This window comes from Apodemus sylvaticus, chromosome 21, assembly GCF_947179515.1.
Source record: "Apodemus sylvaticus chromosome 21, mApoSyl1.1, whole genome shotgun sequence".
Lineage (NCBI taxonomy): Eukaryota > Metazoa > Chordata > Mammalia > Rodentia > Muridae > Apodemus > Apodemus sylvaticus.
The window spans coordinates 34,642,371-34,658,179 of record NC_067492.1 but is presented as its reverse complement, the minus strand read 5'-3'; the positions used below and the strand labels follow the sequence as shown (position 1 = coordinate 34,658,179).

Here is a 15,809-nt window from a genome sequence, read left to right as displayed (position 1 = left end):
TCACTGACTTCTGAGAGACACGGGCAGGCACTAAACCCCGAGGTACTGAGCACAGTCCTGACATGCTCCGTGGAGGACGCCAGCCCTGTGCATATGTATTTTTTGTTCTTTTTCCAAAGGGAAATCAAAACAGGCTGTGTCTTCTGAGACCCACTGACCCTCTCCATTCTCCTGTCCCAAAGGCTTGAAGTTGAGAGCGGGACAAAGGGGAAAGGCCTGTGATATGAGACCTCCATCCATGAGAATGCTGGGGTCAGGAAGCTGGCTGCTGGGCAGGAGCTGTCCACAGATTTGCAGCTGATTGTCTCATGACTGTCCATGGGAAAAGGTGTCCACATGTCATCTCACTAGCTGGAACAGGACGTGGGACCTGGGCAGCTCTGCAGCTCTGCGAGATGCCTCTGGTCACGTTTTTTCTGGGGAGGCAGTGTTCATTCAGGCCAAGAGGTCCACAAAGATGGCATTGGCTGTGGTCTGGCCGAAGATGAAGGCTCCCAGGGTGACGAACGACTCCATAACTGACCAGTGCCCACCAGCTGTAGGGCAGAGGATGAGAGAATGTTTCAGTCATTTTTTTTTTCATATTTCCTCAGACTCATCTGTAACAGCCAAGATAATCAATCACCTCACTTCTATAGGCAAGGTTTGTCAGGCCTCCAAGGACTTTCCCACACAAAGGCATGTGAGCCTACTTCACTGTTAAGGAGACCAAGATCGAGAGGGGCAAATGCTGAAGAGGGACCACCAGAGCAGAAGGCAAGTCTCCCAATGGGAAGATGCTCAGAAAAAGCAGGGGATGGGGAATGAGACTGTTTCATTTAAAAAGAAACAGAGGGGGTGGGCCGGAGAGATGGCTTGGTGGTTAAGGCCATGTAGGGATCTTCCAGGGAAACCAGAGGGGAGGGGAAGGGGGAGGATAGGGAGGGGGAAAGAAGAGGGAGAGGGGAAGAGAGAAAGAGAAGAGAGAGAGAGGAAGAAGAAGAAGAAGAAGAAGAAGAAGAAGAAGAAGAAGAAGAAGAAGAAGAAGAAGAAGAAGAAGAAGAAGAAGAAGAAGAAGAAAAGAGAGAATGCTTGTTTGGTTGTTTTGAGACAGGGTTTCTCTATATAGCCCTGGCTGTCCTAGAACTCACTCTGTAGACCTGTAGGCCAGGCTGGCCTTGGACTCAAAAATCTGCCTGGCTCTGCCTCACAAGTGCTAGGATTAAAGACTTATACCACCAGTGGCCAGCAAGAGAATTAATTTTAAATAATAATAATAATAATAATAATGATAAAAGAAACAGGCCGGGCGGTAGTGGTGTATGCCTGTGATCCCAGCACTCTGGGAGGCAGAGGCAGGTGGATTTCTGAGTTGGAGGCCAGCCTGGTCTACAGAGTGAGTTCCAGGACAGCCAGGGCTATACAGAAACCCTGTCTCAGAAAAGAAAAAAAAAAAAAAGAAATAGAAGGCAGACATCTGCAACAATCTATAAAAGAAAAATAACTGCCAGGGGGTTATGGCTGGCACTGACAGTGAAGGGTAATTTTTATTTTCTTAAGATATGTCTGGGGCTGGAAAGATGGCTCAGCAGTTAAGAGCACTGACTGCTCTTCCAGAGGTCCTGAGTTCAATTCCCAGCAACTACATGGTGGCTCACAACCATCTGTAATGGGGATCCAATGCCCTCTTCTGGTGTGTCTGAAGACAGATACAGTGTACTTAAATATAATAAATAAATAAATCTTTTTAAAAAAAGATATGTCTGTTTTTAAATTTTATAATGAATAATTTTTGCATTTTGTGTTTTTAGGTAAGGTCTCACTGTATAATCTTAGCTGGCCTTGAATTCATTACCTTCCTGTCTCAGTCTCCCAAGTACTAAAATACAAGTATTGTCATGGAATACATGTATTTATTTTCTCCCTTCCTTTCTTCCCTCCCTCTGGTTTTTCTCTCTCCCCTTTCTGTCCTGGTAGGGATTGAACCCAGGGCCTGGTGTATTGTAGGCAAGCACTAGCCTGTTGAACTACAGTTCCAGTCCTGGAAGACTTTTTCTTAAAGCACGAAACCCCTTTTTCCCCCACAATTATTATTCAGGGAAATATACATATATGGAAGCAATATGTTTTCCCTGTCAGATGACTTACAGTGGGGTTAAATGTTTAAGCCAAGGTCTCACTCTGAAGTCCAGGCTGACTTTAAACTCCTGGCAACTTTCCTACCTCAAACAACAAAATTACACGCAAACCCCTATGTCCCTGTACACTGCATAGCTCTGTGCAGTCAAGACACATAGATGCACAAAAACAGTTTAGGTTACAGCCCATAGGGAAATCAGAGATGCCTTAGGAGAAGGGTAAGTGGAGAGCGGGCTGCAGAAGAAACTTACCCTGCTTTTTTGGTTGTAAAGGTTTCACTATATAGCCTAGGCTAGCTTGAACTCACGTAGCCCAGGTTGGCTTTGTACTTTACAAATACTTTTTTTTTTAAGATTTTTTTTTTTTTTTGATTTGGTTTTTTGGATTTGTTTTTTTTTTGAGACAGGGTTTCTCTGTGTAGCCCTGGCTATCCTGGAACTCACTCTGTAGACCAGGCTGGCCTTGAACTCAGAAATCTACCTGCCTCTGCCTCCCAAAGAGCTGGGTGGAATTACAGGTGTGCGCCACCACCGCCCAGCTTAAGATTTATTTATTATGTATACAGTGTTCTGCTTCTATTTATGCCTGCAAGCCAGAAAAGGGCATCAGACCCCATTACAGATGGTTGTGAGCCACCATGTGGTTGCTGGGAATTGAACTCAGGACCTCTGGAAGAACAGTCAGTGCTCTTAACCACTGAGCCATCTCTCCAGCCCTCTACAAATACTCTTGCCTCAGACTTCTAGGCACTGAAATTAGGGATATACCTAATTCGGAGAATGGGACTCCCACTTTTCTTTTTCTTTCTTTTTTTTAATATTTAATATTTATTTATTTATTATATGTAAGTACACTGTAGCTGTCTTCAGATGCCAGAAGAGGGAGTCAGATCTCTTTATGGATGGTTGTGAGCCACCATGTGGATGCTGGGATTTGAACTCATGACCTTTGGAAGAGCTGTCAGTGCTCTTACCCACTGAGCCATCTCTCCAGCCCCGACTCCCACTTTTCTTCTTTCTTTCCCTTCCTTCCTTCCTTCCTTCCTTCCTTCCTTCCTTCCTTCCTTCCTTCCTTCCTTCCTTCCTTCCTTCCTTCCTTTCTTTCTCTTTTTGTTTTTTTGAGACAGGGTTTCTCTGTGTAGCCCTGGCTGTCCTGGAACTCACTCTGTAGACCAGGCTGGCCTCAAACTCAGAAATCTGCCTGCCTCTGCCTCCCAGAGTGCTGGGATTACAGGCGTGCGCCACCACCGCCCAGCTCCCTCCCTCCTTTTTGAGACCATGTCGCTCTGGCTGGCATGGTTCTCACTATGTACCATGATGGCTTCACTGCCGCTGTCAATTTGGCTGGATGTGGCATCACCTAGGGCGGGTCTGTGAGAGCATTTCCAGAGGGGTTGAATAGAGGGAAGCAGCTCTACCCTCCACAGGGACGAGGTCCCAGACTGACTAAGAAATGATGGAGAAGGGAGGTGGAGAGATCTTGCCACCTCTGCTTCCTGCCTAAGGACACGTGTCCAGACTCCTCATGCTCCTGCCACCGGGGCCAGCTGTACCCTCAAGCCACGAGTTGAAAATTCTTCTCCTTTTACGCTGTTTCTTATAAAAAGTCACCCGCACAGCATCTGGGACTCCAAACCCCTAGCCACCTCACCTTATCCTCGGGGTGTGGAGGCAACAACTGCGTGTGCCAGTTCCCAGAAACCCCGGAAATCTCAAGTGTTCAGCTCTCTATTTTAAGGCCCCGCCCCTCTTTGCCTCCCTGATAGGCTGCTGGGCTGGCCCGGCTTTACCTGGCAGGTTTGACCTCTTCCATTTCTGACAGTTTGGCTTGAATGAGGCACAGTCCTAGAAAGAAAGACATAATCCTGAGTTTGGAGGAGACAGAGATTCCCTCCCTCAGCCCAGCCTCCCCAGCCAAGAGGCAGTGGTGTCGAGAAAGGCCTGTTTTCTAGTGAGTCTGAAATCCATGCCCAGCTGCACTCCTGCCCTCTGGTCTCCCATGATAGGCCAGCAGCTAACAGGTAGCCCTTGGGCTATATTTAGGATTCATAGCTGAAGGGACACACCGAATAGGGACTCAGTAATGGCTCACACCATCTTGTCTCCTTCAGAGCAGGCATGGCCCCCTTGCTCCATGTCCAGTAGGGATGGGCTTTGTAGAGGCCCCTGGACAGAGAGACAAACCGGATCCAGCAGAACGCATAGCCACACGGATAGGATGGGGTTCTGGGGGGGGGGGGTCTGCAGCTGACCTATGTCAGCTTGGGTCTTAGGACTCCAGCCTCAAAGCGCTACCACCTGGCTTCCTTCCCTCTGGACTGGAATAAGCTAGTCAGATCTTCAGAGTCAGGAGTGCACAGACTTAAATGAAGGATTCCAGTTGAGACCTTGGACCTGGGCTTATAGGGCTTCAAATGGGTTGTGGATAGTTGAGCTTCTTAGCTGCTGGTCTGAACCCTCTAGCTCAGTGGTTCTCAACCTTCCTAATACTGCGACCCTTTAATACAGTTCCTTAGATTGTGGGGACTGCCAATTATAAAATCCTTTTCGCTGTTCCTTCTTAACTGCAATTTTGCTACTGTTATGAGTCACAATGTAAATATTTGATAGGCAGGATATCTGATAGTCTACCCCCGTGAAAGAGTTGTTAATTCCTGTGCTGAGGACTGCTGCTGCTCTGCTCTGGCCTCACGCCTCAGCACTAAAACAGAGAACACAGCCTTCTCTCTGAGAGTCAGCGCTGAGACGGCAGCCCGGAGCTCAGCCCGCAGGTTTTGAGTCCCTGGCTGAGGCTGGGGAGGGGGCTGGGGGTGGCGCCTGGGGTGTGTACCTGGGAAGATGAAGATGAAGCAGGCTGCCAGGCCTCCGATGACCGAGATGACTTTGCCAATGTCTGGGATGAAAAGCGCCAGTAGCAGGGTGAGCAGGAACCACACCAGCGTCTGCAGGACCCGGCGCCGGCGCTCCCGGCCCACATCCTCCTCCACGGGCATGCCCTTGTAGCGCAGCCACAGGCCTTCCACCACAGCCCTGCTCACATGAGGAGGGGCTCAGGGTGCTTTGGGTAGTGCATGGGGACGAGATCCTCAATGGGCAGAGTGCGGTCCCTGAGCCTGGCTCCTCATCTGTGACCAGCACTGTCCTTGGTGGCTATGGGCTGCAGGTAAGTTTATGAAAGGCTTGGCCTCTTCGTGTGAATATGGAGACCATTATTCCCTTTATAAGAGGAATCAATAGTTTGGAGTATTCAAAGGGCTGGCTGGGTTCATATAAAAGCTCAGAAAAGGATCTGGATTGGAGCTCCTTACAGGGCTTACAGAATGTTCTGGAACCAATAGATCTAGCTTAAGTGTGAGGAAGGGCATCCTGGGCACATTCTTTTCTGTGGGCTTCAGTTTTCCTTGCCACAAAACAGGTTCCATAGGAGGCCATGTATTGTGCTGGCTCCCGGGGGTTCTGGACAGGGTGGGGAAGGGGCTCACCGCCCACAGAAGTGCAAGATTGGATAGGAGGTGAGAACGCTCAGGATGATGAAGGCTCGGGCCACGGCCACAGCCACGTCCTCTGAGGGGTAGGACCGGAGCACGTCGGGATCCACGGAGGCTCCAAACGTCAGGAAGCCACAGATGCCTGTGGGTAAAGACCAGGGGCGGGGTGAGGGCAATCGTGGGGGGGTAAGGGGTGGACCACAGTCTAGTCCTGCTAGGAGCAACATTATTCAGAAAGAATACTGTAGCAGCCTGGATGTGAGACCTGAGCCTCAGAAAGGAAGTCTGCCTTCGCTGATGTCCTTTGATGGTGGGCCCACCAGCCCCCACACTTTTCTGCACGTGTCTCCTAACTTCCATACTAACCGTTCCACCCGCTCAAACAGTCCTGCTGCTGCCTTGTTGCTCAGGTCTCAGTTCAGCTGTCCCCTCCCCAGAGAATGTGGATTGGCACATGCATGGTCACGCCCACCCCAGACACTCCCTCCCCCCCCCCCCCCCCCCGTTCTAGTCCCCATTCACCCCTCTCTAAATTGCCCATCACCCCAGTCAAACATGGGACCCAGGACAGATAGGACTTGGCCTCTGTGCCTCTTGCTGCTGCTTTGGAGGCTGAACTGAAGAGCACTAGCCCTGGTAGCTCCCGTCCTTGTCCCCTGCCCCAGGAGGGTGGTAACTCCCAGTTCATCTCTGACCTCCTGTCTAAATCAATGCAGCGACCAGAGATTTCTTTGCTTGGTCATTTCCCACCCAAGAAACGCATCCTGTCAGGCTCCTGCCAGCATCCACCCTCTTCCACTTGGCTGCCCAGCCACACAGACCTCCCTCCGGCATCTGCTCAGAAGCTCTGCGTTTACAGTTTATCTCCGGAATGCTCCTCCCCACCCAGCCCTTTACAGCCTGTCTTTTCCCTCATGGTTCACATACTCAGAGAGGAGCCTTCTGGGAATATCCCCCAACCCATCCCCTATTCAGTCCCATTCCTTACTTCCTGGTTTTGGTGTCATGACATTTGCCCGTGTCTGGAATTCCCTTTTTCATTATTACTTATACATAACTGTTTCTCCGAGACTGTCATCCCACCAGGGCTGGGGCCAGTTCCATGTGTCCCTGTAGCAACCCCACAATGGGAACACCTTCTGAGATAATCACTCAGCATCAGTTTAGGACCAATGACAAGATGGGACATGCTCATCCTGATGAGCTGCCTTGGGCAGCTCAATTCAAGTCAATGCCTATAGAAGGGCCTATACAGTTAAGAGTACAGAGGGAGCCAGGTGGTGGTGGCGCACGCCTTTAGTCCCAGCACCTGGGAGGCAGAGGCAGGTGGATTTCTGAGTTCCAGGCCAGCCTGGTCTACAGAGTGAGTTCCAGGACAGCCAGGGCTACACAGAGAAACCCTGTGTTGGAAACAAACAAACAAACAAACAAACAAAAAAAAAGAGTACAGAGGGAGTGGGAGCATCCAAGCCTGGCCTCTGGAGGGGAGTGCTCACCTGTGCCCATGTAGACAGCCAGAGCTATGACCATGGCGGCCGTCACCACCCCGCCCCAGGTTTTTATTTCCGGCTGCCGCATGCTGTTGAAGACAGGTACACTGCTCACGTGGCACTGTCCAGGGGAAGGGTATGGTCACAGTGGGGAAGTGGCCTCCTCCCCAGGTCTCAAAGGGAGGAACCTCGGGGGGCAAAGGTTACAGGGATAAGGGTCGAGCCAGGGGCCCTTGGTTCGTCCATTTCCCCAGGAATCCAACCATCCCGTCTATAATCTGGATCCCTTCCCAGCACTGTGTGTGTGTGTGTGTGTGTGTGTGTGTGTGTGTGAGCTAATGGGACAGCAGGGACCCCAGTGCTGGCACCTGAAATCCAAAGCAGATGGTGGGCATGGCGTTGAACACGGCCATCCAGGACGCTGGTCTGTGGGCAAACACAGTGTGAACCCGTGAATCCCACGGAGCAACCGACCATCCCCACTGCCCTCCTGCCCTCCTCAGTCTTCACTCACCCACCAACCCCCCAGCACCCAGCACTCTGCCCGCTGAATACACACATGGGCAGAGGACGTGTCTACCTTAAAGCTCAGGACACAGGCTCCGAGAGGCCATCCTAGGACCAGAGGCCAGACTTCCTGGCTCCTGAACTGGGACTTAGTTTTTCTCAGATGTTTCCTTTTTTTTTTTTTTTTTAATTTTTTTGATTTTTTTTTTTATTTTGAGACAGGGTTTCTCTGTGTTGCCCTGGCTGTCCTGGAACTCACTCTGTAGACCAGGCTGGCCTCGAACTCAGAAATCTGCCTGCCTCTGCCTCCCAAGTGCTGGGATTACAGGCGTGCACCACCACTGCCCGGCCAGATGTTTCTTTAAAATGATAGATAGATGGATGGATGATGGACGGACGGACGGACGGACAGATGGACTGGAAAGCTAGGCATGGTGGTGTGTATCTGCACTTGGGAGGTAAAGGCAGGAGGATCCTGAGCTCAAGGCAGGCTACATAGTGAATTTAAATCTAGCCAGGGGTACATGATACCAAGTCCGATAAATCCGGAAAGAGTATTTGAGAACATGCAAAGTTTCCCTCGTAGTCTCCCCAAGGTGGGACTTTGTAAAGCACTGTGTCATCTGCTGGATGTTGGGGATAGAGACTCCTGCCCCAGACTATCATTCTTCCACCCAGGTAAAAGAAAACAAACAAACAAACAAACACCACCACCACCACCCTAAACCAGAACAGGCCCTTCACCTCCTTCCTATGACTAGTGAGATAATGAACGTGGTAATGAGCCTCGAGATATTAGATGTGTGATATTTAGATATGTGATATTTAGATGTATGATATTTAAATGTGTGATATTTAGATGTGTGATATTTAGATGCCAGACCTTTAGCAGCTTCTATCCCAGGAATTTATCAGGGACCCTCACCTACCTGGTCAAGATGTCCCCTGGGTGCATCTCCTTATCTGGCCAGATGTACTTGATGATTATAATGGCGGTGACGTACCAGGTGCCCACGACGCTCAAGAAGCTGCCAAGAAGTAGACACTGAGTTCCTGGTCTCCAGCGGCAGCCCCGCCTTGTCCAGCTCCATCCCCAGAGGTGCCCACCCTGGCTCTTGGCACCAAACCACACCAAATAATGATTCCTGAGAAATAAGCTTCAGAGAGATCTGCCAAGGGAAGGAGGGAGCTTGTCAGCATTTCAGCCAGGGGCAATGCGCTGACTCGAGACCACGCCCAGGAACTGGGCTCCAAGGCACAGCTACAAGCTCAGCCTGAGCAGCCAGGTGTGGCCAGGGCTCACACTGGCCATCCTGTGGGCCTGGCCTCTGAGAACTGAGAGACTCTAGGGCAAAGGGGGAGAGTTCGGATACTGGGGAACTAACATTAAGGAAACCCAAGTGTGAAACAGCCCAACCTTCAGAGATTGTCAGGTATGGGGCTAAGAAGCCAGCCTCCTCTCTTTCTCTGAGCTCCAGGGAAGATCCCACCAAGCTTACAATAACAAGATCACCAGCTCCCAGTTTCCAGGGAAACCAATGCCCAGGCCAGCATCTGCTGTGACACTGCCAGCCACCCCCAGTGCCTTCTTTGACAAAGATCACAACCTTTCAATGGTGCAAAGGGCCACTATCTTCCTTGATAGAAATGGAAAAGGAAGCCGGGCAGTGGTGGCGTACACCTTTGATCCCAGCATTTGGGAGTTAGAGGCAGGCGGATTTCTGAGTTCTAGGCCAGCCTGGTCTTCAGAGTGAGTTCCAGGACAGCCAGGGCTACACAGAGAAACCCTGTCTCAACCAACCAACCAACCAACCAACCAACCAACCAACAAACAAACAAACAAACAAAAAACCAAAAAAGAAATGGAAAAGGAAAGTCCTGGGCTGAGGTTCCTGCCATCTCTGGTCTGCCCTGGCTTGCATATTCTTGCTCCCCAAGCAAGATGCCATGGAGGAGAGGGGTTCCCCACCAGAAACGGCTCTCCCATTGCCTTTGATCAGAGTCTCTGTCTGGCCCAGGCTGGGTTGGGACCTCCGAACCTGGCATATTTCTGGAAGCCGATCTCCTTGGGGATGGACAGGGGCAGGATGAAGAGGAAGGCAGTAAGGCTGATGGTGAACTTGCGGTCTGTGTACCAGGGGCTGCTGCCGCTGGCCCCATCCGGCTCCTTTGCCATCACAGCTATAACTGCATAGGGAAGGAGGGGGTGTCACGCCACGACATTCAGGGTGTGGCCCTCCTACTCCAACAGGTCCTAAAATTTCTAAGAAGCAGGATTTGCAGAGAGGGCAGATCGAATTTATATCACTCTTCCCTCTACCCCAGGACCCTCAGACCAAGGGAAAAAGAGGAGGTGGGCACTGGGAGTCGGGGAGCGGCTCACTCTTGTCCTGCTGGTCCCCAATAATGATGAGGAAGGCGATGCAGGTTCCGAAGGTATAGACTGCAATGGCTACCTCACACAGCACACCTGTCAGCTTGCCACACACGGCCCACACCACCTCCTGGTAGGTCCTCTCATTGCTGGCTTGGGAGCAGTAGGCCAGGATGACCAGCCCACTGATGATGAAAACCAGCATGCCCTGCAGGAAGAACAGAGGAGAGGGTGTGGGAACGGCATGGTAAACTCCTCGCTGGCATTGCTTACACCAAGGTCCAAAGCAGGTTCAAAATTGGATCTTATCTCCCAGGACAATTTCAATAGATTACTAGATGTTGCCAAGTTGAAACTTTCTCTAAAAATGAATTTCAGATGCTAGAGGAATGGCCCAATGGTTAAGAGCACTGGTTGCTCTTCCAGAGGACCAGGGGTCAATTTCCAGTCTCCACAACTGGGCTCAACAAATATTTCTAACTCCAATTGCTCAGGGGAATCTGACACCTTATTCTGGCTTTCACTGGTACTGCATGCATGTGGCGTACAATTACGCTTGCAGGCAAAACACTCACACATAAAATAATTTAAAAACCCACAAAAACCAAGTATAAAAAAAATGAGGTTCATTAAAATTTTAAACAAGCAAACAAGGAGTTGGAGAGATGGCTCAGTGGTTAGGAACACTGATTGCTCTTCCAGAGGTCCTGAGTTCAAATCCCAGCAACCACATGGTGGCTCACAATCATCTGTAATGAGACCTGATGCCCTCTTCTGGTGTGTCTGAAGACAGTTACAATGTACTCACATACAATAAAATAAATAATTCTTTAAAAAAATGTAAATAGGGTAGACCCCAAAAAGCTTCAAACTCAGTTTCTTTTTTTATTTTTTATTTATTTTTTAATTTTTTTTTGGTTTTTCGAGACAGGGTTTCTCTCTGTATCCCTGGCTGTCCTGGAACTCACTCTGTAGACCAGGCTGGCCTCCAACTCAGAAATCCTCCTGCTTCTGCATCCCAAGTGCTGGGATTAAAGCCGTGCGCCACCACCGCCCGGCCAAACTCAGTTTCAAAAACAATTTATGATTTTCTTTGCTTTCTTTCCTTTTTTTTGTTTTCTTATTTTGTTTTGAGGTGGTTGTCTATTGAGATAAAGTCTCACTTGGTAGCCCAGGCTGGAAAATAATTTGCTGGCCTTGAACTCATGAATGTCCTTCTGCCTCAACCTCTTGAGTTCTGAGATTCCCCCCCCCCTCATTTTATTATCTTTCCTTTGTATTTTGAAGCCAATATATTTATTAATGTTTCATTATAAATATTTCAATAATTCTAAAACATGGTTATTTAAACATAACCACAAAAATCAACATAACACCTAAAAACTTAAATATGCAGGGGCTGGGGCTGAGTCAGTAGAGTGCTTGTCTAGCATGCATGAAGTCCTGGGTTTGATCCTCAGTACTGCTTAAAACCAAGTGTGGTGGCGCTTATCTGTAATCCCAGCACCCGGGATGTAGAAGCGGGGAGATTTAACATTAAGGTCATTCTTGGCTACATAGAAAGTTCTGGAAAAGACTGATAAAATCTATCACTTATAAGGGAGAGAAGAATGACAGCATATGTCCGCTATGGTTCATCTCAGATTCAAAGCCTACCCGGCACATCAGAGAGGCCCTGTGCACCGCCTTCCTCCACTGCCAGCCCACGCACTCACCATCTGCAGGGCGATGCCAGCCGCCACGCCCCCAGCAGTGCTGAAGGCTGCTGGGAAGTTAAGCAGACCCGCTCCAAGGCAGGCATTGACGACGATGAAGACGGCTCCAAGCGTCGAAGTGGTGCCGCTGTCTGGATCTCCAGGAGATGTCTCCCCCTCACTCTTGGGTACCACGTCCACACAGGGACTTTGGAGCAAACGGGCCCGCTCCCCAGCATCAGTGCTGGAGGCCCACTCGCTGTAGTCACTGTTGATGCTGACCTGGGCCATGGCCCAAGACGACTTTTCTTCGGAAAAGCTGTGGGCTCTGCCTCACGACCACATTCCTGGGGAAGCCGAGAGGATGCCTGCGATTCCAGGGCTTCTAATCTCGGGGAACTCTTGTCAACCTAGGTGAGAGAAAGGCAGATATTATGTTTAATCTGAAACAGTGACTCTGGGGCACAAAAAGGTGAAGCAACTTTCCCAAGGTCTCATGGTGAGGACAGAAGTACCAGGCCCTCATCAAGTGCATGGCAGAAGCACCACATGGCTAAGATGCAGGACTGCTCTGTGCAGACTAATGCACTGAGGTCACAGTGTCGGCGGCAGACATAGAAACATATCCGCTGCACATCCAACTGGTTTCATTCTTATAGGCCAGAGACGTAAATAAAACGCAAACATGTGAGAGTTTGAGACACTGGGGCTATGACTCAGCATTAGGGCACTTGTCCACTGTCACCCAGCACTATACGGAGAATGAAGGATACAGAAGAGAGGGGGGTACTAAAATCCCAGCACCTGGAGAGGCTCCAGGGGACAAGTGTGTCACAGACACATCTTAGATCGTCTGATCTTCTGGCAGTCTTGTGATCAGAAGGTTCATGGAAATCACAGCACCAAGCAAGGATGGTCCGTGAGCAAAGCCCCAACAGTCTGGACCTAGATCACCAGGCTTCCCAGGTTGTCTGAACAACACACAGTTCCCACTGGAGCTGCTACCAAGACCTCCGGGTGTTTCAATGTGTTTTAGCTCAGCATGCTTCCCTGCAATGCAGACAACAAACTGCCGGGCTTTCAAAGCCTTTCAAAATTCAGGTTAATTCTCTTTTTCCCACGTGGTAATTCCTGACACATCAGTCCTCAGGAAAATTTAATTTCTATTTTTTTTTTTTTAAGACAGGGTCTCTCTCTGCAGTCCTGGCTGCCCTTGAACTCACAGTGGCCCTTCTGCCTTTGCCTGAATTCTGAGATTAAAGGAGTGTGCCACCAAGCCCAGTAGGGAAATAATTTTTAAAATTATATGTACTTGTTTTATGTCTGCGTGTGCACCTGTGTGGCTATCTCTTCCTTCATAACCTGGGTCTAGGGGACTGCCTTAGGTCGGGCAGCTTATCAGCATACATGTTTACCCACTGACCTATCACGCTGGACCAGGAAATGAATTTTTTTAAAAAACAAACAAATAAAGATTTACTTGGGGCTGGAGAAATGGCTCAGCAGGTTAAGAGCACTGACTGCTCTTCCCTGGGGTCCTGAGTTCAAATTCCAGCAACCACATAGTGGCTCACAACCATCTGTAATGGGATCTGATGTCCTCTTCTGGTGTGTCTGAAAAACAGCTACAGTGCACTTACTATAATAAATAAATAAATCTTTTAAAAAAAGATTTACTAGCCGGGCAGTGGTGGCGCACGCCTGTAATCCCAGCACTCTGGGAGGCAGAGGCAGGCGGATTTCTAAGTTCGAGGCCAACCTGGTCTTCAGAGTGAGTTCCAGGACAGCCAGGGCTACACAGAGAAACCCTGTCTTGAAAAATACCAAAAAAAAAAAAAAAAAAAAAAAGATTTATAAGAGCACATATATAGAGTATATATATATACATATATATATATACATACATACATATACTTCATACATATTATACATATTATACATATATATACTTCATACATACTATATATGTGTATATATATATTATATATATAATATATACATACATACATATACTTCATACATATTATACATATATATACTTCATACATACTATATATGTGTATATATATATATTATATATATATAATATATATATATATATATATATATATATATATATATAGAGAGAGAGAGAGAGAGAGAGAGAGAGAGTACATATATAAGAGTATATATATAGCCGGGCGGTGGTGGCGCATGCCTGTAATCCTAGCACTCTGGGAAGCAGAAGCAGGCGGATTTCTGAGTTCGAGGCCAGCCTGGTCTACAGAGTGAGTTCCAGGACAGCCAGGGCTACACAGAGAAACCCTGTCTTGAAAAAAATAAATCCAAAAAAAAGGAAATGGGATATATATATCCCATTTCTTCCCCACAAAAGCCACAACTACTGTCTATCCCATTCCAAGCCACCCATCTTGATAAGGTCAGCCCATTGCAGAGGAGGAAGTCTAGAATAGTTACTGAGGCCCTGGGGATGCTTCCCAGATGTGCCTTCTGATGATGGACAAAGCTGGAGACATCAACCCAGGAAGGAAGAGAAAAGTGCGGGTGCTCTGGGACATCGGCCATCCAGCAACTAAGGGACACAGTCCCAGCGCTGGGGCCCTCTGCTGGGCCAGAATCAGAAACACCGCTCTAGCCACAGACTTCTTCCTCTAATGATGCAATCTCCCTTCCCAGCCAGCAACCAGCAACTCAGCAAAATCTCAGTGGTGAGTAGTGAAGACAGTCTGGGGACTCCCCTGGTCCAGGCACAGCTCCAGAGAGGTCTAAGGCCATCCACTCCACATTGCTCACACGGCAGAAACAGACATCAAGGTCACACAACCCCAAGTCTGTCTAGGAAGCAGGTTTCCCTTTGGTACCCTTACCCAGTCCTCGGAAATTTGCCCAGACTCTCCTGCAACCACACAAAAGCTCAGGACGAGTAACTTCCTTGGTCCATTCCTTGGACCAATCTCACTGGTCTAAGCTTTTACCCCTACACCAATTATTCAGCCCCACTGCTCCCAACTTACCTGCTAACCTAGAAGAGGGCTGTTTCCTCTGCCTAAAGGTATGGGATCAGAGTCTCCTCTCTTCCCTTTCTGGCATCAAGTTCTTCACAAGGCTTTACCTAAAATCTGCAGTCTGAAGAGAGAAGAGTTTGGCCTTTTGTGGCTAACTACCAGGGTGGGGAGCAGGAGATTACACTGAGTAGTTCTGAATAACCTATGGTAAGAAATGGAGTGCCAGATCAGATTGGAAAAAGGCTCATGAAAGGAAGAGTTTACATTAAAGTCACAGTGAGCAGGCCAGAGCTATAAGCACGATGCACATTATTAGGTCGGAGATGGAACAGATCTCACACGCTTGCTAGTAGGACCAGCACTGAAACGCGAGGTTTGGATTGCATTAGGAGGTGGGACAGCGAACAGCTGAGCAGGGTGGGTTTGGGTGAGCCTGGCGTTTCGGTGGGTAGCGTGTGTAACCCCGGAGCTAACTCGATCCTGGCCTAGGAGTGAGTGGAGAGCCGCCAGGCTAAGGCGTGGCTGGACCGGTGCAGCAGAGAGCAACAGGGAAAGAGCGCTGTGGAGCCCTGAAGGGATATGGACTCAGCAGTGATGGGGGACTCGGAGGATCCAAGAACCCTACAACCCCACCTTGCACCTCCCGTACCTCCTTTCACAAACCTTGTAGGCGTCGTTCCGGAGCCGATTCTAGAAACACGTGAGCTTGAATCACATGACCGTCCAGCTAGCACAGGCCGCAGGACACTCTGGGAATTGTAGTTTTTAAGCCAGTGTCGCCCTCGGACCATACCAGCTTCTCAACCCAACAACGGTTCGGAGCCAGCGTGGCTCTCTGCCAACCTGTTTATCCAGTTATTTTTAGACTTGGTCCCTTGGCCAAATTAAACACTGTTCCTTCCTCCTGGAAAGAGCGTTAAGAGGTCTGGCATCTTTGTCCTCAGGAGCCATGGGCCAAAGCTATTTGGCCTCATTATGCTTGTTCCTGCAGTCATTGCCACAGCAAGTGACCCCAGGGTTTCTTTGACTGAGGAGTGTGAGGAACCACTGAACAAGAGAGAGCGCGCGCCAGTTTGAGCATTCATTAATCCCTGGCTACAACCTCAAGGCTAGATTTCAGAAGTGTTCGAGGCG

The 15,809-nt window shown here is 49.1% G+C and overlaps 1 protein-coding gene across 1 annotated transcript; it reads right to left on the bottom strand.

Moving 5' to 3' along the window:
* Positions 1-350: 350 nt before the first annotated feature.
* Slc38a7 (solute carrier family 38 member 7) lies at positions 351-15,391 on the bottom strand. The gene is given in 13 exon segments (XM_052166758.1): positions 351-505; positions 507-536; positions 3,908-3,962; positions 4,948-5,147; positions 5,600-5,747; positions 7,102-7,216; positions 7,464-7,521; positions 8,532-8,630; positions 9,642-9,789; positions 9,986-10,184; positions 11,692-12,080; positions 14,685-14,796; positions 15,339-15,391. Coding segments are annotated over 11 exon segments (1,392 nt in total). The 5' UTR covers positions 11,962-12,080; positions 14,685-14,796; positions 15,339-15,391; the 3' UTR covers positions 351-435.
* Positions 15,392-15,809: the final 418 nt, after the last annotated feature.